The sequence below is a fragment of the Loxodonta africana genome, chromosome 13 (assembly GCF_030014295.1).
Source record: "Loxodonta africana isolate mLoxAfr1 chromosome 13, mLoxAfr1.hap2, whole genome shotgun sequence".
Lineage (NCBI taxonomy): Eukaryota > Metazoa > Chordata > Mammalia > Proboscidea > Elephantidae > Loxodonta > Loxodonta africana.
Window position 1 is genome coordinate 26,004,880 of NC_087354.1, and position 21,050 is coordinate 26,025,929.

Here is a 21,050-nt window from a genome sequence, read left to right on the forward strand (position 1 = left end):
CAAGAAATCAAAAGACACATTGCACTGGGCAAATCTGCTGCAAAAGATCTCTTTAAAGTGTTGAAAAGCAAAGATATCACCTCTAAGACTAAGATATGCCTGACCCCAAGCCATGGTGTTTTCAATCGCTTCATATGCATGAGAAAGCTGGACAATGAATAAGAAAGACTGAAGAAGAATTGATGCCTTTGAGTTGTGTTGACACAGAATGCTGAATATACCATGGCCGGCCAAAAGAACGAACAAATCTGTCTTGGAAGAAGTACAGCCAGAATGCTCCTTAGAAGCAAGGATGATGTGATTTCATCTCACATACCTTGGGTTTGTTATCAGGAGGGATCAGTCCCTGGAGAAGGATATTATGCATGGTAAAGTAGAGGGTCATCAAAAAAGAGGAAGACCCTCAATAAGATGGTTTGACACAGTGGGTTGAAACAACGGGCTCAAGCACAGCGACAATTGTGAGGATGGCGCAGGACCGGGCAGTGTTTTGTTCTGTTGTGCATAGGGTCGCTATGAGTTGCAACTGACTCGAGGGCGCCTAACAACAACAACAACACTACAAGGTAAGTCCCCAGAGAGGGATTCTGAGGACTAAATACAGAGCCAGAGCTCCTGGAACCCTTACATCTCAGTGAGGCTCCCCATTGTTATTGTTTAAGGAGGATCATGATGTTCGCATTTCCTGTGCCTCTCTGACCAGACTGCCTCCCTTCTCTTGCCTTTCTTTTAAGGATGGCTTCTTTTGTTCTCATTTCAGAGATCCTCAGACAGAGAGTCCATCCTGAGCATCCTCCAAGTCCTTGGCGATCTGCTTTCTGTTGGTGAGTAGGCCTGTGCCCTCATCCCCTCAAGTGGTGGATGTAGGAGCATGCCAGCTGTGAGCTCTCTTAGGAACCTGGGTGGCAGGTTGTTTGATCTAGCTCAAGTTTCCTGTGAAAGACAGAATCACCAGGCCAGCTACTTTTTCCCCTGAGGTTAATAAGACCTGGAGTAAACTAGACTGATTGTACTTTGGGCTCCTTGGTCTTATCACCTGCAGCCCAGAGGGTGACCCAGCCTTACGAGGAAATTAGGCTCTGGAGTGATCATCTATGGTTTCTCATCAGTGGGGCCAAACACCTACAGGACCTGTGCCCATTTCTGGTCCTCTCCTCGGCGAACCTTAGTGGTTCTATGTCCTCTTCTTTCTCAGCTTCCCTCCACCCTGGCCCATTAAGAGGGCCAAGTAGTAGCAGCTGTCTTACAAATGCCAAATGGAGACAGGAATACAAGGTAGAGATAGACTTGGAAGTGTGGTAGCCATTGAGGTCAGATGACAAAGTTGACTTCAATGAAATCAACTGAGTTAACTGGGGCATGCCTCTATTAGCTCAAGCTCTTGCTGAAGGCCCTGGAAAATACAGCCTCTTGGGCATTCCAGCATTCGCTCAATTTTTATTTCTATATATGCTAGCCACGGTACATCAGAAAGAAAAAAATAATATGTAGTTCTAAATTAATGACACACCAAAGCCACAGAGCCTCAAGATTATAGTTTTGACAGAAGGGGCTCATTTATATCAGGGTTTTTCCACAGGCTGTGGTGCCCTCCACTGGCAGGGCAACTTCCCTGCAGTCTGCTCAGTGAGTTACCGTCTCTAAGTGAAGCTACTTGCCTTCTGGGCTACTACTGTCTTCAGTTTGTACAAACCAGCTGATTTGAGTTGGCAACCCCACATGTATCAGAGTAGAGCTGTACTCCATAGAGTTTTTCATGGATGATTTTTTTTTCAGAAGTAGATAGCCAGGCCTTTCTTTCAAAGAGCCTCTGAGTTGACTAGAACATCCAGTCGAGTGTGTTAATGATTTGCACCACCTGGGGACTCCTCAGTTGTCCAGAGGGTCTGAAACACTGAGAACGAAATCTTCGAGTTTTTGTTCTGATACAGGCAGTGATTACTGCTTCTTTGGTAGAGGATGCTACTTTTCATGAAGATTAAAGATCAGAGAGTCTTGTCTGCTGAAAATGTCCCACCCTATCAGCCACCTTTGGTTAGGTCAACCAAGCCCAGTGCATAGAGAGTCACCCAGGATCCCTTCCAGATTGACATGGTATCACTTCTTTTTGACTTTGTCCCAGGTCAAGGTAGGCTCCCTGTTCAAAATTATTCTTAGATAGAAAGACCAATACCTCATCCAAGCCCCAGACACTCTTCTAAACTCCCTAGATAGGATGGTGGGACATTTGTTCTGTGTTCTGTCCAGTTGTTTCCATATTTTACTCACATAAATTACTAAAAGCCAGCACCAAAATCTTACTGTACCATCAGTAAAATGATTTTAAATAAGCCATCAACCCAATCCTTATTATAGATCACTCATACAAATAAAAGAGGGATACCTATGTTTCCTCTTCTATTAAGTATATGATGGTACATACTCCTGTGTGCATATTTATATACATGTACACACACACACACACACTGTGAAGATTCTAATGGGTTTTCAGGAAGGTGGATTCCAGGCTCCATTAACTACAGCGGATGCAGGTAAATTCACCTAGGTTCTTAAATATACCGTCATATATCCCCATTACACACACCTTTCCCCAGCTTACCTGGTGGTCTAACATTAACACAGGTTGCTTCAAGAACTACACAATTTTGACTTCTGGGATGAGGTGAACCAATCCTTGCTCTGTCTCTAGTGTGAGTTCTGCCTTCTAAGCTAGGACAAATGAGGATGACTATTTGTGGCTCATCCCTCCTCTGATTCTCCCCCAGGCACAGACCGGAGGATTCACTACATGATCAGCAAGGGTGGCAGTGAAGCCCTTCTGCAAACTCTGGTGGACACAGCTAGGACTTTTTCCCCAGACTACGATATCCTCCTACCTCTCCTCCGGCTACTGGCCAAGGTTGGCCTAAGAGGTACCCACACTCCCAGATCCCAGAAGATGACTGAAAAGATGCCCCTGAGGTTATCATGAGAGTGATCTGGGGAGCTTGTATGGGGAAACAACGTGTCCTGGTCACTTTGGTGGCTACAGGGGTAGCCCTGTAGGAGAGATAATTTTGTTGTCCTAGCTGTCAGCTAATCCAAAGTATGGTGCTTAGGGCAGGGCCCAGAGCAGGCCTGAGCTATATGGGACATGGGACACATGGAGGAAAAAGGAGAGATACCGCAAGGCAGCTTTCAATCATTTATAAAGAAACGGGACACTTCTACGAATCACATTTTATATAGAATGGACATTGTGTATAAGTGTATTAGTTTCCTAGGACAGCCGTAACAATTTACCACAAAACGTACTGCTTAAAACAACAGAAATGTATTGTCTCACAGTTCTGGAGGTCAGAAGTCTGAAATGAAGTTGTCCACAGGGTTGGTTTCTTCTGGAGGCTCTGAGGCAGAATCTGTTCCATGCTTCTCTTAGCATTTGGTGGCTGCTGGTAATCTTTGGCGTTCCTTGGTTTGTAGACACATCACTCCAGTCTCTGCCTCTGTTGTCACATAACTTTCTCCTCTGTGTCTCTCTGAGTGTTCTCTCCTTGTCATGGATTGAATTGCGTCCCTCAAAATATGTGTCAACTTGGTTAGGCCATGATTCCCAGTAGTGTGATTATAATTTTATGTTAAAGAGGATTAGTGTGGTATTGTAACACCCTTGCTAAGGTCACATCCCTGATCCAATGCAAAGGAAGTTTCCCTGGGGTGTGGCCTGCACCACCTTTTATCTTACAAGAGAGTAAAGGAAAGGGAAGCAAGCAGAGTTGGGGCCTCATACCTCCAAGGAAGAAGCACTGGGAGAACAGCATGTCCTTTGGACCTGGGGTTCCTGTGCAGAGAAGCTCCTAGTGTAGGGGGTGATTGACTAGAAGGACCTTCCTCCAGAGCCTACAGAGAGAGTAAGCCTTTACTTGGATCTGGCACCCTGAATTTGGACTTGTAGCCTGCTAGACTATGAGAGAATAGATTTCTCTTCGTTAAAGCCATCCATTTGTGGTGTTTCTGTTAAAGTAGCGCCAGATGACTAAGATACTCCTGTTGTTATAAGGACTGTGGTCACTGGATTTAAGGCCTAGCCTAGTCAGTATGACCTCATCTTTAAGAATTCCATCTGCAAAGATCTTATTTTCAAATAAGACCACTTTCTGAGGTTCTAGGTGGGCACAGATTTTTCAGAGACACTCTTCAACCCACCACAATAAACCACACAGAAGTGGGATTTCCCTAGTTGAAGGAAAGTTGGGGACTTGGACCTCCATCTACTTATGCTCTGTCCCCACTTCTCTTTCCCTGCAGAAGATACTGAAACACCTCTCTAAAACCCTAGAACTTCCTGGAGCACAGTTTAAAAACCAGGGTACTCAGGACCTATGCAAACATTGCAAACTAACCAAAATGTCTATTAATCTCTAATTATGTCAGAGCCTTATATATGTCACAAGGGAGAAGCAGAGCTCCTCTCAAAAATGGGTCTTTTCGTTTCTGGCTCTGGTAGCTGCAGCCAAGGGTACGAGGGCTCTGGGACACTCTTTCCTTCCCATGTTTCCATCTCTGCTTTGAGAACATTCAACATTCCACAAATGATGGCTGAGCACCAGGTGTCATCACTAGCAAAAGCATGTCCCAGACAAAAGCAATAAAATCCACTCATTGAATATTCAACAGATTTTTTACTGTGTGTTTCTTAGGGCCAGGCACTATTCTAGGTACTGGGAATTCCATAATGACCAAGACAGATAGGGGACCCACTTTTGTGGGCTTATATTCAAGCTGGGAAGGCTGGAAAGTAAATAAGTAATTAACTAGATGATAGCAGGCTATGATGAATGCTGTAATGGAAAGAAAGTGTGAGGTTACTCTGAGGTAGTTTGGTTATGGAGAGGTGACATTTGAGGTGAAACTTGAAGCATGGAAAGAAGTCAGTAAAGCAAAGAGTAGCCAAGTGAGCTCCAGGCAAAGACAGAAGAGTCGTGATATACTCTGGTGGTAACTGACATAAGCTTGGGAGTCAGGTTTGGTTTTAGGCTCATCCTGACAGCCGTGGGGCCTTGGGCAAGCTACTTAAACTTTCTGAACCATTGTTTCCTTATCTGTAAAGTGGGGGCAAAACCAGCTGCCAGTGAGTTGATTCTGACTCATGATGGCTCCGTGTGGGTCAGAGCAAAGCTATGTGTGCTCCAGAGGATTTTCAATGGCTGATTTTTTGAAAGTAGATTGCCAGGCCTTTCTTCTAAGGCACCTCTGGGTAGACATGAACCTCTACCCTTTTGGTTAGCAGTTAGTAGCTGAGTATGTTAACTGTTTGTACCACCTGGGGACTCCAATGTAGGGGTTGTTGTTGTCATTGTTAGTTGCCATTGAGTTGTCTCCCACTCATGGTGAAATCATATATATAAACCAAAACCAAACCCACTGCTGTTGAGTTGATCTTGACTCATAGCAACCCTGTAGAACAGAGTAGAACTGCCACATAGGGTTTTCAAGGCTGTAAATTTTTAGGGAAGTAGATTGCCACATCTTTCTTCACTGGAACAGCTGATAAACCTGACATTTTGGTTAGCAGCTGAGTGCTTAACCACTGCGCCACCAGGCCTCCTCTGACCTTATATACAACAGAGCAAAATGTTGCCTAGTTGTGCCATCTTTATGGTCGTTGGCATACTTGAGTCCATTGTTGTGGCTGTTTAGTCAATCCGTCTCACTGAGGGTTTTCCTCATTTTTGCTGACCCTCCACTTGACCAAAAGTGAGGGTATCAGTACTTAATTTTAGGGTTGCTATTTTTTATGAGGATTAAATGAAATATTGAATGTTACATACTTAGCATGTGGGGCCAGGGGCCTGACAGACAAGACTCATATAGATCACAAGATAAAAAACAGAGATAAAAGATACATCAAAACCAAGCCAAATCTGTTGTCATCAAGTTGATCCCAATTCATAGTGGCCATATAGGACAGAGTAGAACCCATGGGGTTTCCAAGGAGCAGCTGGTGGATTTGAACTGCTGACTTTTGGTTAGCAGTGAAGCTCTTATCTTTTGGAGCCACCGGGGCTCCAAGAGATACATCAGGGCAGTGATTTCCAAGTTATTGATCTTAATATTACCATTGTAATAATTACCTCAGTTTCAACTATCAAAAGTTTGTAGTCCTTGACATTGACATTCAAGGTGCCAAGGGCTGGTCTGAACAGAACAGAAATGAGGGTGGCTGCTCATGGATGGAGTGAGATAATTTTTTTCTAATAAGGTCATGCTGATTTAGTCACAATCTCTTAGCTGGTGTTCTTTGGTCCAGAGGCAAATATTGCTAAATCAGGTTTAGGGTACAGTGTCTTTTTTCCTCATAGTAGACCCAAAGTTAAGTAACCCACTGGAGATGAATCTGATAGTGAGTATACTCCATTCTAACAAACAAACAAACAAACAAACAAACAAACAAACAAACAAACCATGACTATCTGGGAATCATACTTTGGGAAAGACACCAACAAATATGGATGGTAGCACAGCCACCTGGCATCATAGTGGGAGCCAGGAACAGAATAAAAGGTACTTTTCCCTAATTTTTTATGCTTATTTTCTAATTATTGAAGTAATCATTGTTACTTATCTGTAACACTAGATGAGAGGTTATTTGGAGTAACAATTTAGAGAAATTTGTGGGGCAAATTTAATTTTCTTAAAAATATTTTCATTTTTCATTATGAAAATTATCTAGCATATAGAAGAGAGAGTAATGACCTCTTATATACCTATTATATCAAATTATTAATGTTTTGCCATATTTCCATAAAAAATAATATTTTGTTATGTTTTTGGTGAATGTTTACACAGCAGCTTAGGTTTCCATTCAACAATATCAGCACAAATTGTTCAGTGACATTGGTTAAGTTCTTTCTTCACAATGTGTGAACATTCTCATTATTTCTGTTCTGGTTGTTCTGTTTCTATTAATCTAGTTTCCCTGCCCCCTTGCATTCTCATCTTTATTTTAAAGTAATTGTAGACCTTTGATCTCATATATATGATTTTTAAAAGTACTTATGAATGATATTAATTATTTTGTGAGCCAATCTGTTATTTAGCTTCAAGGTGATCTTAGGTGTTAGTTTCAATTCAAGGTTTGAAGAGTATCTCAGGGCAATAGTCTTGGCTAGTCCTCCAGTCTCAACCAGTCCAGTAAGTATTTTTTTTTTTTCTTGAAATTTGAGGTTCTGTTTCACATTTTTCTCCTATTCTGTCAATCCTGATTGGGTTGGTCAGTAGTAGTAGCAGGGCGCCATCTAGTTCTTCTGGTCTCAGGGTAGATGAGGCTATGGTTCATGTAGACTTTTTGTCCTTCACCTATTTATTCTTATTTGAAATACTTTAAAGACAATTACAGATAGCATTTTGCTCCGAAATACTTCAGGATTTCTTTGAAAAGATAATTTTCCTATATAACTGTAATACTATTATCACAAATCTAGCAAGATTAACAATGAATGCATAATTTACACTCATTCCAGTTTCTCCAAATGATCTCAACATATCTTTTACAGACATGTTCAAAGAAGGATTCATTCAATGTACAACATTGCATTTCTATGTTGTCTTAGTTATCTAGTGCTGCTGTAACAGAAATAGCACAAATGAATGGTTTTAACAAAGAGAAATTTACTTTCTCACAGTCTAGTCTGAATTCAGGGTACTAGCTCCAAGGGAAGGCTTTCTCTCTCTGTTGGCTCTGGAGGAAGGTCCCCGTCATCAAACTTGCTCAGGCGAGGAGCTTCTCAGCTTAGGGACCCTGACCCCAGGTTCAAAGGACGTGCTATTCTCCTGGCTCTTGTTTCTTGGTGGTATGAGGTCCCTGTGTCTCTCTGCTCAATTCTCTCTTTTATATCTCAAAAGAGATTGGCTCAAGACACAACCTTGTACATTGAGTCCTGCCTCATTAACATAACTGCTTCTAATCCCAGCTATCAACATCACAGAGATAGGGTTTACAACACATAGGAAAATCACATCAGATGACAAAATGGTGGACAATCACACAGCACTGGGAATCATGGCCCGGGGTCCAGATATTTTTGGGGTCCAGAATCCAATCCATGACACATGTCACGTCACTTAAATATCCTCAGTTCTAGAACTATCTTAAAAGAAGAAATTTATACCCAAATAAGCTGGAGTTCATGTATGAGGGAAATCAGAAACATCCTTAGATAGAGGGGTTTGTGAGTCATACAGTCATGTAAATATTACTTGAAGAATGATGGACAGTATATGAACTCTAGTTAACTCTTTTAAGTCATCTGGTTCCAGCAGGACTTACTTAGCAGCGCTTTCTCCCAGATCTGAAAAGTCTCTTTGGCTATAATTATCCTCCTCCCTTTCCCCTCTTCCTCTTCCTGTGCCCCATGTACCGTCCAACCTTCAGAATCACTGTGAAATGCAACTGAGTCTGGTTGATTTGTGTTCTTAGATAAAAAGTTTGGACAGAAGGCCCTGGAATTGGAGGCACTCGATGTGACATTGACTCTGGCCAGGAAAAACCTGTCCCACAGCCAGAACCTGCTACACTGTCTCTGGGCTCTGCGTGTGTTTGCCTCCCGTGGTAAGTGACTTTATTGTTGCTCTCTGGGGTGGTTTCAGAGCTGAGTGGGAGGCCTGGAAATCATTTTGGGGTCTGCTTGGAAGGAGGGTATAGGCAACGTATATATGTGGTCTCAGCCAGATATATATATTATATGGAGACTCAGGATCCAGAGGTTGTGGAGGTGAGAAGCCATTTCTTCATCTCTTCCTCAGCCAAATAGAACTATTGAGACTGTTGCTAGAGATAGTCCTTAACATTGTTTCTACTTGGGAATCATATTATAGCATTTTTTACCACCAGTTGCAGTCAAGACAGTTCTGACTCATGGAGACCCTATATGTGTCAGAGTAGGACTGTGCTCCATAGGGCTTTTGATGGCTGATTTTTTTTTTTGAAGTAGATTGCCAGGCTTTTCTTGTGAGGTACCTGTGGGTGGACTCATATCTTCACCTTTTTGGTTAGTAGCTGAAGTGTGGTAACTGCACCATACAGGGACTCCATTGCATTCTAGGCCTCTCTAATAGTACTAATATCAAACCCATTGCTGTTGAGTTGATTCTGACTCATAGCGACCCTACAGGACAGAGTAGTACTACTCTATAAGGTTTCCAAGGAGCATCTGGTGGATTCAAACTGCCCACCTTCTGGTTAACAGCCAAGCTCTTAACCACTGTGCCACCAGGGCTCCCTAATAGTATATGAGGTGGAAAAGACCTATGGCAGAAGGACAGAGTGTTTAAGGTACAGTGCTATGTATGTTACAACTGTCAACAATTACATTACAAAATCTCCTTACTATGTCCCGGAAGCTACTCACTGAGTACAACACCCTTTGCCAAATTTTACCTCATGATCCTTCTCAACATAATCCTCCAGGTAACAACGAGATATGCCATAGCACCTGGCTTTATACTTATTTGCCCTCTCCTGATGCGGTTATTTCCGATTATCACAACAAACCTGTATCGAGACCTACCATTTTATGCTAAAAAAAAAATCCTAAGACAAAAAAAAAAAAAAACTTAAATGAGTGAAAATAAGTCATGAGGACTTATTTTCTAACTCCAAAACTCATGTTAACCCTCCTCTCTGAATGGAAACATTTTTTATTAAAAGATTCTTTACCTCCTATCTCCCACGTAATGAGCACAGACTTCCGTTTCTCTGTTCGGAACCCTTCTTCTGTGAAATAAAAGTGAGAATTATTGAGATATAATGCTCTGTAGAAGAGAGAACATGAGCTTGAAGAGAGAACATGAGCTTAGAACCAGAACAGTCTGGGTTTGACTCTGACTCCATATCTAAAGAGCTGTGTAACATGGTTGCTTAACCTGTTGGAACCTCAGTTTCCTCCTTTGGAAAATTGTAGTTCAATAAAAATCACAGATTTTATAGTAGGAATGAAGACGATGTTCATGGATATGCTTGGCACACAGTAGCTGTTCACTCGCTTTTCTGCTCTACTCTTTTCCTTTGTTCTTTGAACTAATAGGAAGAGTACTCATATGGGGAGTGGATAGGTGACTTTTTTTTTTTGTAACTAATCTAAGAACTACTAAAATAACCCCATATTCGTTGGCTAATTCCATTAATAAGCACGGAGCATCTACAAAGATTAAGCCATTCTGGGGAATAACAAGATAGATTCTATGTTCTCAGACAGAGCCACAGCTCACCCATTTATACATATTGACCAGAAAGTCAGAGTGTGTTTGGGAAAGCCTAAAGGGATCTATACAAACCCATCTGTAATAAAGGAAGCTGGGTGAAAAGCTGTGGCTCTGTGTAAAGGACAATGCTCATTTGTGAGTTGCCAGAATGTGTGCCACCCTGGTGTGGAGCTTGCCAGCAGGACAAGACTCGAGTATCTCATTTGTGTTTCCTAAGGAATAGTTAGGCTGAATAATACGCTTCCTTATTATAAATAATAGTTATAGAGATTAGGAAAAAAAAAAATTCCTTCACTCTGGATGGAGCCCTGAAAAATGCTGGGATTTGTCTGCGGGTGTGAGGAAGTAGCCATTTGGCTCATATTCTAAGGTTGTGTTTATTGTACCAACTGTTTCATAACATATTTAGAAATTATACTGTCACTCTCTATACATTGGCTTTACTGATGAGAGGCAAGCAGAGTTCAAGAAGCCTGTGGATTGCTGTCTCTTTGCTAAATTGTTAGCCCTGTTGAATGTTCCGGCAAACATTCCAACCATTCCTATCTGCAGAAGGACTTGGCTGCAACTGCAATGGGTCTGTGACAGCCAGCTTTTAGATGGCCAATGGGGATGCTTAAAGAGCTGCCAGAGACCCAATCTTGGGCAGGCATCCAGCCCGTATGAACTCAGTGAGGATTTCTTATTGTTATCCTCCCCAATTTCAAGTGTAAAGTTTTCCATGTTAGAATCAGTATTCCTAAAATCACCCCCTTCTTAACTGTATTTAATACCAGAATTTTGCTGAATTATTTGTCAAGAGTTTGCTTCAGCATTTGCTCTCAATTTAGAAGTAAAGACTGAGTTAGTAACCATGAGAGTGGAAGATTGATGGCCAGCACTAGGATGCCAAATCCCTGAATTTTGATCCAGGCATTTACTACCTGCACTAGCCTCAGAAGGGACATATGCAGAGGGGATGTTCCAAGAACATGCACTGTTTGAAATGTCAAACATCAGCCCCTGTCTCTAGGTAGCGGCCTGTACTGGGATGAACTGTATAAGAGCCTCCAGATTTCCATTTACCCACCTTTTCAAAGGTTTGGATCAAGCCAGTATAAGTCACCCCTGTTTCTCAGTCTTTGCTTCTCCATCTGCCTCTTGTTCCCACTTCATGAACAAGGCTGTCCCAAAGCACAAGGCATTTCTAGACTCTGTCTTAGTACATCAATGCAGTAGAAGAAAGAGAGAAGAGACTTACACCTTTGAAGATAATTTTGACCTTTCCTTCTCTTTCTGAAAATTTTGCTCCCTGCTAGAAAGGCTTCATTTTGTGTTCCTGTGGGTTCCTTATTGTCTTCTTTTTTAAAAATAGACTTTTTTTTTTAATAGGAGTTTTAGGTTCACAGAAAAAATTGTGCAGAAAGTACAGAGAGTTTTAAAATCCTCATTGTCTTTTGACATGACCAAAACTCTTCCTAAAGTGAACTGGATGGAATGGAGTGTTGGGATATTGGAGAATTACTGAAGTTGTCAAGGATTTCATTTTACTTGGATCCATAATCAACACCTATAGAAGCAGCAGTCAAGAAATCAAATGGTGCATTGCATTGGACAAATCTGCTACAAAGAACCTCTTTAAAATGTTAAAAAGCAAAGACGTCACTTTGAGAACTGAGGTGCACCTTACCCAAGCCATGGTGTTTTCAATCACCTGATATGCATGTGAAAGGTAGACAATGAATACGGAACACTGAAGAAGAACTGATGCCTTTGAATTATGGTGTTGGCAAAGAATATAGATATGACATGGACTTCCAGAAGAATGAAAATATCTGTCTTGGGAGAACTACAGCCAGAATGCCCCTTAGAAGTGTTTGGACATGTTATCAAGAGAGACAAGTGCCTGGAAAAGGACATCATACTTGGTAAATTAGAGAGTCAGCCAAAAAGCGGAACACCCTCAACAAGATGGATTGACACCATGGCTGTAACAGTAGGCTCAAACATAGCAGTGATTTTGAGGGTGATGCAGGACCAGGCAGTGTTTCATTCTGTTGTACATAGGGTTGCTATGAGTCAGAACCAACTTGACAGCACCTAACAACAACAATGACAACAGCAACAACAGTAACTTTGGAGCAGGAAGAATTAATTATTCCTTTGACATTGTAATAGATGAGTCATTATTTCAGTCATGGGTGATCCAAGTACAAAAATTATAGGGAAACTTGGAACCCAACGGAAAAGAGATGGAGGTATCTTGTTTATAAAATTGCCCTTTAAAGTTTCAAAAAAGTCAGTTCAAGTTGTACTGAACCTAACCCATCCACTTGTAAAGTTTCTTCTTTTGGAAGTTTTCCAAATGGTAGAACACATCTAAGAAAGTATTTTGTCAGATATTGCCACTGTGTGTGTGTGTATGCATGCTTGCATGCTGGTATGTATCATATGGGAAGTTGGTGGTAAGTAAAACAGGCACAGTTTGAAATGAAATCATTGCCACAAACCCAAAGTTCTACTTAGAGAAAAGTCTTCTGCTCAGCGATTGTCCTGCCTATTCTGCCTAAGAATACAATGGAAAAGTGCAGTAGGCCATTGGAAAATTTTAAAAGTGTATCTTTCATGGCTTGGGCCCACTTTGAGAACATAATGTGACTATGCCTTTCAGGTGATCTTCACTTCCCAGCCAGGAGTGAAAAAACCACACAGTTTCCTTACATATGAGTTGCCTTTAATGTGAAAGATGACGGACCTCCCTGCCCCTTTAGGCCTACTCTCAAGTGCTAAAATCAGAGCTTGGTTTAGGTGACCCAATAACTACTGTGCCTTTCTCTTTCTCAGTCACCACAGGAGCCATGCTGGGGATTAATGGAGCAATGGAACTGCTTTTCAAGGTCATCACTCCTTATTCCCGGAAGCACACTCGAATAATCAGGTACAGAGAACATTCATGGTACTTTTTCTGTCTTTGTAATAAACGTAGAGATGGAGACAGCCCCATATAGATCCTCTTGGTGATTCCAGTTCAGTTTAGTGATGACTTCCTCCTTGAAGATACAGTACAATGACTTTATCTCCTCTCTACTTGCAACCCTCCCCACAAAATATCATTCCTCTGATCACACCAACCCTGAGTGGGTATATTATTATCCTCATTTTCAGATGAGAAAGCTAAAATGTGGAGAGAGCCTTACCCAAGGTCACAGTGCTAGGAAATGGAAAAGTTGGGATTTGAGTCAAGATTTTTCAAACTGAAAAACTCATGTTTCTTTCTGAAGACTTTAGGTATCATTTTTACTCACAGCACATCTACCATAAGTTAGTATAGTCCTCAAAACACAGTGCAGAAATGATAGGAAAGGTGATGCACCTCAGGGCCTCTAAAGAGTCAGCCAGTTAAATTTCTGATATGAGATCTGGGCCTTATAATAGTCCATCATGGTTTTGTGCTAGTCTTGAGATATCTTTTTAAGATTAGAAAATGAAACTTGGCCTATTCACTCTGTCTCTGCTGGCTGGCGTGGAGTGAATCACAGAGTTAAAAAGGTAGATGGTCAGACATGAAGGCTTTAGAGATATTCGGAACCACTAAGATCCATCATTTATGGGAGTGACTCAGCAAGGACCTTGAAAGAATATTAGAAGAAATTCAGCCAATTTCTAAGATATATGGGGTCATTTGGCAAGTAGCATTTCCATGCCCAGCCATGATATTTTCTGCATCCCGGGATCAATCTTAGACTCATGTTCCACCTGATTATTTTTCTCTTGGGTCGCTGCAGTAATATCATTATCATCCATTCTCACCTTCAGCTCTCTACACCGGCATTTCCTGGAGTGAAATATTTTCCATCTCAGTTAAAAAACAAAACAAAATGAAGTTTCCTCATTATATAAATTGGGAAGCACTGGATTAAAGTTAGATAGGTCTCCACCATAAGACTTCTCAGAGCCTTTGTAAGCCCAACACATACTGAGAATATCTAAGATGGGTATATGTATTATAACTTACTCTGAAACTGATTTGGCCAGGGAACTATTGTTTTTTTTTTTGAGCATCATCTTTTTGGAAAATCAGTGTTCTATGTATTTCATTTTGGAAAACTCTCCTCTGGAGTGAAAATGTACTGCAAATTGGAATCCAGCTAAATTTTACCAAGGCATCCTCATCTAGTAGGTATAAAACTTCAGAGTCACAGACTCAGAGGCAAAAAATTTTTTTCCTTAGTTTTCTGTAATTATACTTTGCTTTAGCTGCCTTTGAGTTGGCCACTGACTCATGGTGATCCCATGTACAATGTGATAGGACCATAGTGATGCATAGGGTTTTCACTGGCTGATTTTCTGAAGTAGATTTCCAGGCCTTTCTTTCTAGTTGTCTTAGTCTGGAAGCTCTGCTGAACCCTGTTCAGCGTCATAGCACTGACAGATGGGTAGTGTCTGCTCATGAGCTATGCTGGCTGGGAATCAAACCTTGGGTTTCCTGCGTATTTGGTGAGAATTCTACTACTGCCCACTAATTATACTTTATTTCTGTCTTAAACCTCCATTTATGTCAGATGACAAAAATATAAATCAGTGCTGTCTTACGGGGAATCTAAGTCAAATTAGCAATTCTTTGGTCCGTTTGTGGTTTTTATTCCTCTCTTTTTCTTCCTGGGGCTGCATCAAAGTTCCAAGAAGCTTATGGCAGAGCCCGTGTATTGATGGAAGAGTGCAGCGTGCCGTTGGTCATCCTGTGTCCATTCTGACATGTCATTAGTCTTGTCTGATCCATACCATTGTTTGTAGACCTTTGCTGCTGATGTGTGAAGTCTCAACATGTTTTTTGGTCACAGAATCCAAGAACTTTATATTTTCGTCCTATCCACAATGTCCTTTCTAATCTGATGCCGTCTCTGTTCATCCATATAGCAGCTCGGGAACTTCTGGCTGCTTTCCCCACATTGCAGGTTGGCCCTGACTTACAACCGGGTTCCATTCTGAAGACTCCATTGTAAGTCAATTCTTGGTAAGTCAAATAACTTTTTTTTTTTTTTGGTTTCATTATTGCCTTGTATTCGACTTACATCAGAATCAACTTAAGATGGAGTTATCAGAACGGAACCCCGTCATAAGTCAGGGACTACCTGTACTTCTTATTTTTTTAAGTTTTCATTATTATTGCCTTTTATTATCAGTGTTTTTATAAATTTGATCTTTATTTGTCTTTGGGGTTTGGAAAAATTACACACAAACTTAGAGATCTATCTTAATACATAAAGCAAAAAACAAAACAAAACAAAACCCAAACCAAACCCATTGTCATCCGTTCAATTCTGACTCAGATCTTAATTCATGCATACATAGAAAAACACACAAATTATAAAAATGTACCCTGATGATGAAGAAGAGGTGGACAGCATTGGCACTTTGTCAGCTGTGGTAATAACTCCACTTGTGGAAGGTTCTGGATCATCTGGGTAATCCCTGGGAACGGGGATAGCGTTTTTAGTCAGGAAATGAGTGAGAGTTGTCTGTATGGTCCTTTTCTTTTTTTCTTCATATATTTCACGGTAACATCTCACTGCGTCCCCAATCTGCCCGTCGACTTTAGCAAAGTAATCAGTGTTTGGGTCCGTGTTTTCAAGCAACTGAAGCCCCTGATTTAGTTTAGAAAAAAAACTTCAGCTAATCTTTCACTGTAAATTTTTTTGACAACTTCTCTCCTTCCTTTTCCTCATCTTTTCTTTCCTCTTCGGCATTCCTTTCTTCTTCAAAATTAGGCCCTGATCTGTCAGTTCCCCTTCTTTGTGATCTATGAGCTGTTGCACGTCGGCAATACCAAGTTCTAAGTTTAGCGTTCTTGCTATATGGATGATTTGTCCACCAATCTCTTCCATCGTATTATCCTGATCAAATGCTTGGTGCATGTTCACATAACTCAACAATTTTTCCTCAAATTCCCTGCATGCATTTTACTGTAACTTTCTTTCAGGAAGAGGCAATGTTCTGAATATGCTGAAAAATACTACAATGAAGTCAGCAGTCAGTGTCGTAACAATGAAGTAGGAGCCATAAGGGCTGTTGGACACATGCTCACTTCAATTGTCTTATGTTGTTAGAGTTTAACGTTGCCCAACTTTCTGTCCTTTATGGCTCCCTACACAGACACCAATGCAGACTTCACTGTAGACCAGGCCATAGCCTGCTATGGGGCAGTGTTTTGAACAGTAAATCACAACACTGAACATCTGCAAGTGACCATCTGAGAATGATAATGTCAGCAAATTACAAGCAACATTGTAAATAGTATTTATTACTAATGATAAGATGTACAATAAAAACAAAACAAAACCCAAAACAGTGGTCATAAGTAAGGTTTGTTGTAACACGAATATATCATAAATTTGGGACTACGTGCATATGGAAATCCATGAGCAAGCCTGCTGGGCCCATCCACACCACACGGGAGCCTCATGCCATCATCTCTGCTTTGCTATCTGAGTGCCATGTTGTTTGGAGGGCTTCTGGAAGATGCTTGTGATTCTTCTGGATAACCTTGGAAATCAAGGCACGAGGCCCCTCTCTTCTGGGGTCTTGATAGCTTTTATTCTCTCTCTCATCAGGCTTGGGGGCAAGGTAGAGCAGACAGCAAAGCATAGGAACCTCCTTCTCAGAGAATCATACTACCTAGTAGCTATTTGTCTTGCTTTCTTTTCCTTCAGTAAAGGGAGCTGAATGCAGGCACCACAGGAAAATGAAAAAGTAACACCAGGAATGAATGGGTTGGGAATGGAGGAAGACGGCAAGGGAAGGAAAAGCTGAGGGCTGGGGGGTAAGGAAATAAGGTGTTTCTAGTGACTAAAGGGAACTTTTCAGGGACCTGAGGCCTAGTTCTGCATTTCTGGCCTGTTCTGTACATTTTGAGCAAGGTGATTCCCCTTTTTTAGCCAATGCCAAATTAAAACCAAACCTCCACAGAGAAGAGGATTTATCACCAACCATTCACAGCTGTCATTGCTAGGCCTTTATGATCTGCCCCGCACAGTGCTAAGTTCTTAGCATGCATTATCTCATTCGGTTCTCTCCTCAACTCTAGGAAGCAGGCGCTTTAACTGCTCTAATTTTGCAGGAAAAACATTGAAGCTGAAAGAAGTTAAGTAACCTACTGGGATTTAAGTGAAAGAGCTGGGATTTAAACCCTGCCTGTGCGTGAACCTTTTTTTTTTTTTTTTTGTGCGTGAACCTTAGTTCCTAAACCACCACTGTGTTATCTTATACGTCTACTTCTAGCATTTTATTTCTAACACCACCGTATGTAAGACGATCATAAGCAGTTAAAGTTTGTTTAAGTTCCTGTTACTGTCTAAATGGCTCTTACTCATGGAACAACTTCCTTAATGATATGGGAGTCTTACTTTTCCATTGAATGGCTACATTCTCTCGAGGGCTAAATGTCTGTTCCCTAAGCTTTTGAATTCTTTTTCCTGAAGCTATCTTGTTTTCCACCTCCCTCCGTCCCCCTCCTCAACAACAAGGTTAAGGGTAAAAATGTTGAAATCAGAAGCCTCCTTCCTGTTTCCTTGGCGAGTCATGTAACCTAAAGGCGGTTAAAGTTGGCTGAAGTTTTGGCGTTTCCCAAATGCGAATGTCCAGTCCGACCTTCTAGGCTTGTAAACTATGAAGTGCTATGATATCGTTAATTCTATGAATACAAATATTATTGGATAAGTGGCCGCCCATTTTGGATAAGCCAGCAGAGGTTAGGTAAGAACACAGAGATTAGAACTTTCTGCCAATAGCCACCTTCTCCCATGAAATCCACCCCCAAAATAGTAACCAAGAAGCACCCAAGTGAATTCTCCTCAGCTCTATTTAGATGCCAAACCCTGTGGCTCGAAGTGGTCTTCCAGGAAGGAGATGAGGTGGTAACATGCCAGGGGACCTGAATAGCCCTACTGGATATCATCCTCCAATGCTAACAAGCTATGGGAGAGTTATTCTGGGATGTCTTTGTATGAGCAGATGCCCAGTGTTGTATACTATGACTCCTCTCTCCTGCGGAGATTAAGCCTGCCCTACTTCTCTAGCACAAACCTAAAATTAGTTTTGCAGCTGTCCTCTGCTGAAGCCCTGTCTTCAGATCATACTCAGGGCAAGATTTATGAAAGAAGCATCAACCACATGCCTGTGAGAGAGAAGGTGCATGCGGAGCAATGTCCCTAACCCTCTGTGGCTTTGTGCCTGCTCTCATCCCCAGGAGATGTGGCTGTTACAGCCTCTCTCACTCCCCAAATACCCCCATGTGGTCACAGTTTTACCGCTGTGCACTTGTATTGGTGCACCTGTTCCACTCCTTTTGCTCCTCATGACCACCACCCTAGTCTGAACAGTTGTTGTCAGACTTGGAATGATGCTGTAGCCTCTAAAGGATCTACTCTGACTTCAAAGCAATCAAGAATGTGCCTCAACCTCCCTTTCCAGCCTTATATTTCATTCTTCTTCTCATTTCTCTTTCCGGCTAACCATCCCTGAATGTGGCATGCCCTATCCTGCCCCAGGTCTTGGCTCAGGTGTTTTCCTTCCTTTGGAATGGCTTCTCTGTCTTATTGAGCTGTAGAACTTCTACCCATTCTTCAGGCCCCACCTCATGCTACCTGCCTCGTCTCATTTTTCAATGGATACTAAAACAAAGAAGTCATCTCTTCTCAACTCCTCTACAGGATGTTCTTCATACCTTCTTTAAACATGCATCACATTTAACTCCCTGTTGGCCTGCATATCTTCTCTCCTCTCTAAATTCTTAACTTCTTAAGGGTTGTTCTTACCTGCTGTTGAGTCGGCCCCTGGCTCATGACAACCCCATGCACAATGGAACAAAATGCTACTCAGTTCTGCGCCACTCCCTGACAGGTTAAGAATTGGACTGTTGTGATTTATAGGGTTTTCACTGGCTGATTTTTGGAAGTAGATCACCAGGCCTTTCCTTCTAGTTGTCTTAGTCTGGAAGCTCCCCTGAAATCTAATCAACGTCATTTCTGTTGCAGTCTAATTGATTCTGACTCATAGCTGCCTTGTAGGATAGGGTAAAACTGCCCCACAGGGTTTCCGAGGCTGTAATCTTTATGTAGGCAGACTGCCACATCCTTCTCCTGCTGAATGGCTGGTGGGTTCAAACCACTGACCTTTACATTAGCAGCTAAGTGCTTAACCACAGCACCATCAGGGCTCCTTGTTCAGCATCACAGGTGTACACAAGCCTCCACTGATAGATGGGTGGTGGCTGCACTTGAGGTCCACTGGCCAGGAATCAAACCCAGTTCTCCTGCCTGAGGCAAAAATTCTACCACTGAGCCACCAATGCCCTCTGTTCTGAGGGTAGAAATAAAATTATACTTATCCTTCTGTTCTTCCTAGGGTCTAGCCAAGTGCCTGGAGTATGGTAGGTTCTTAACCTAATTCAAAATAAATACTTTAATTTTCTTTCTTTTTTTTTTGTGAATTGCCTATCTAATGATGAATAAAAGCCAGTATTTACTGGGTGTGTACTATGCTAGACATTTCATATTTACTATCTTATTCTCCCTTGATCCCGAGCTGTTTCTGCATGTGAGTTTCCACCATGTCTAAACATGCCTAGAAAATGATATGGCAAGCCTACCAAAAACCTATTTGCATAAGGGACTTAGGTGCCTTCTATACTTCTCATACTAAGTGAGTGAGCATAACCACCATCTTGAAGGGGAACAAAGTCTCACTCAGGGAAAGAAAAATTTGGAGTCTTTTGTTTCTTACAGTAGTCTGGGGAACTGACAGAGACCAGCAGAAGGGAAAGATCTGAATTTGAGGGCACATGGGGGGCACATTCACATTTAAGCTTTGCCTAATATTTGACATAGACTTCCAGTGTTTGGTCTGATGATGCAATCAGCTAGGGATTTAGGATATCTGGGGAAGCTTTACACAGAGATAAGAAGGGGAAAGTGACACTGGGTCAGAGTGTGCTAGTTTGCTGTACCGTGGACAAATTTGTTTACCTGCACCAAAGCTGTCTTTCAGCTGTCCAAACTCATTAAGTAGAAAAATTTATTAGGACAAAGACAGATTGCTTGTCTGTGACTGACTCATCTTGTGACCTTAGAAAAGCTCGTGTTCATTCTATGTCTCAACACCTCCTGCTAGTAGCTGTCCCCTTGTTTCCTCATTTCCAGGATGGGCCTGAGGGTTCTGGTAACAATAATGTCTGTTTCCACTGGTCGTCCACTTGACCTTTTCCAAAATATGGCCGCATCTCCTCTGATCCCACTGGATCCTCACTACTTAATATTTAGCCCAATCTTTGAAGATGGGTTATCAATTGGCATCCTCAGTGTATCTCCTGGGACTTTAAACTCTCATGGTTTGCCTTGCCTTATATCTTAGAAGCTAACCCTTGAGCCTGTTGCATCCCCTAATCATTGCAGCCATAGTTTGGAAAATGAGACTCAGGGTCTCCCACGGACTGAGATGCTTTCTTCATCCTTCAGCAGACACATCACCTTCATTTTCTCTGAGCTTCCCCAAGAACCTGGGAGGTCAGGAAGTATGTTGTTCAGGACCATGATGATCTCACCACCACGGAAATCAACACCTTTGATATTTTCACCCCTTCAGTCTCCTCTCAGGTTTTCATCAGGGACCTCATGCTATAATTTATACTCTTCAGGCTCAGGGGTGCCTGGGGCATAGGCTGCTACCGGGCTGTGAGGTTCAGAGCACCTGGGCTTGAACACCGTGGCAAGAGGAGATGGATGCGTTGGATCTTCAACCAGCCTCACAAGCAAATTCTTCAGCTTAGTCTGTCC

General features: G+C 41.8%; 1 protein-coding gene across 2 annotated transcripts in view; it reads left to right on the top strand.

The window, feature by feature from the left end:
- The first annotated feature begins 2,773 nt into the window (after positions 1-2,773).
- AGBL1 (AGBL carboxypeptidase 1) overlaps positions 2,774-21,050 on the top strand; it is a 968,506-nt gene continuing 950,229 nt past the window's right edge. For both annotated transcript variants that reach the window (XM_023552843.2, XM_064267104.1), the window contains exons 1-3: positions 2,774-2,912; positions 8,459-8,590; positions 13,066-13,159. In XM_023552843.2, coding sequence (XP_023408611.2) covers positions 2,789-2,912; positions 8,459-8,590; positions 13,066-13,159 — 350 coding nt within the window. In that variant the 5' untranslated portion in view covers positions 2,774-2,788. The remainder of the gene's footprint in view (positions 2,913-8,458; positions 8,591-13,065; positions 13,160-21,050) is intronic.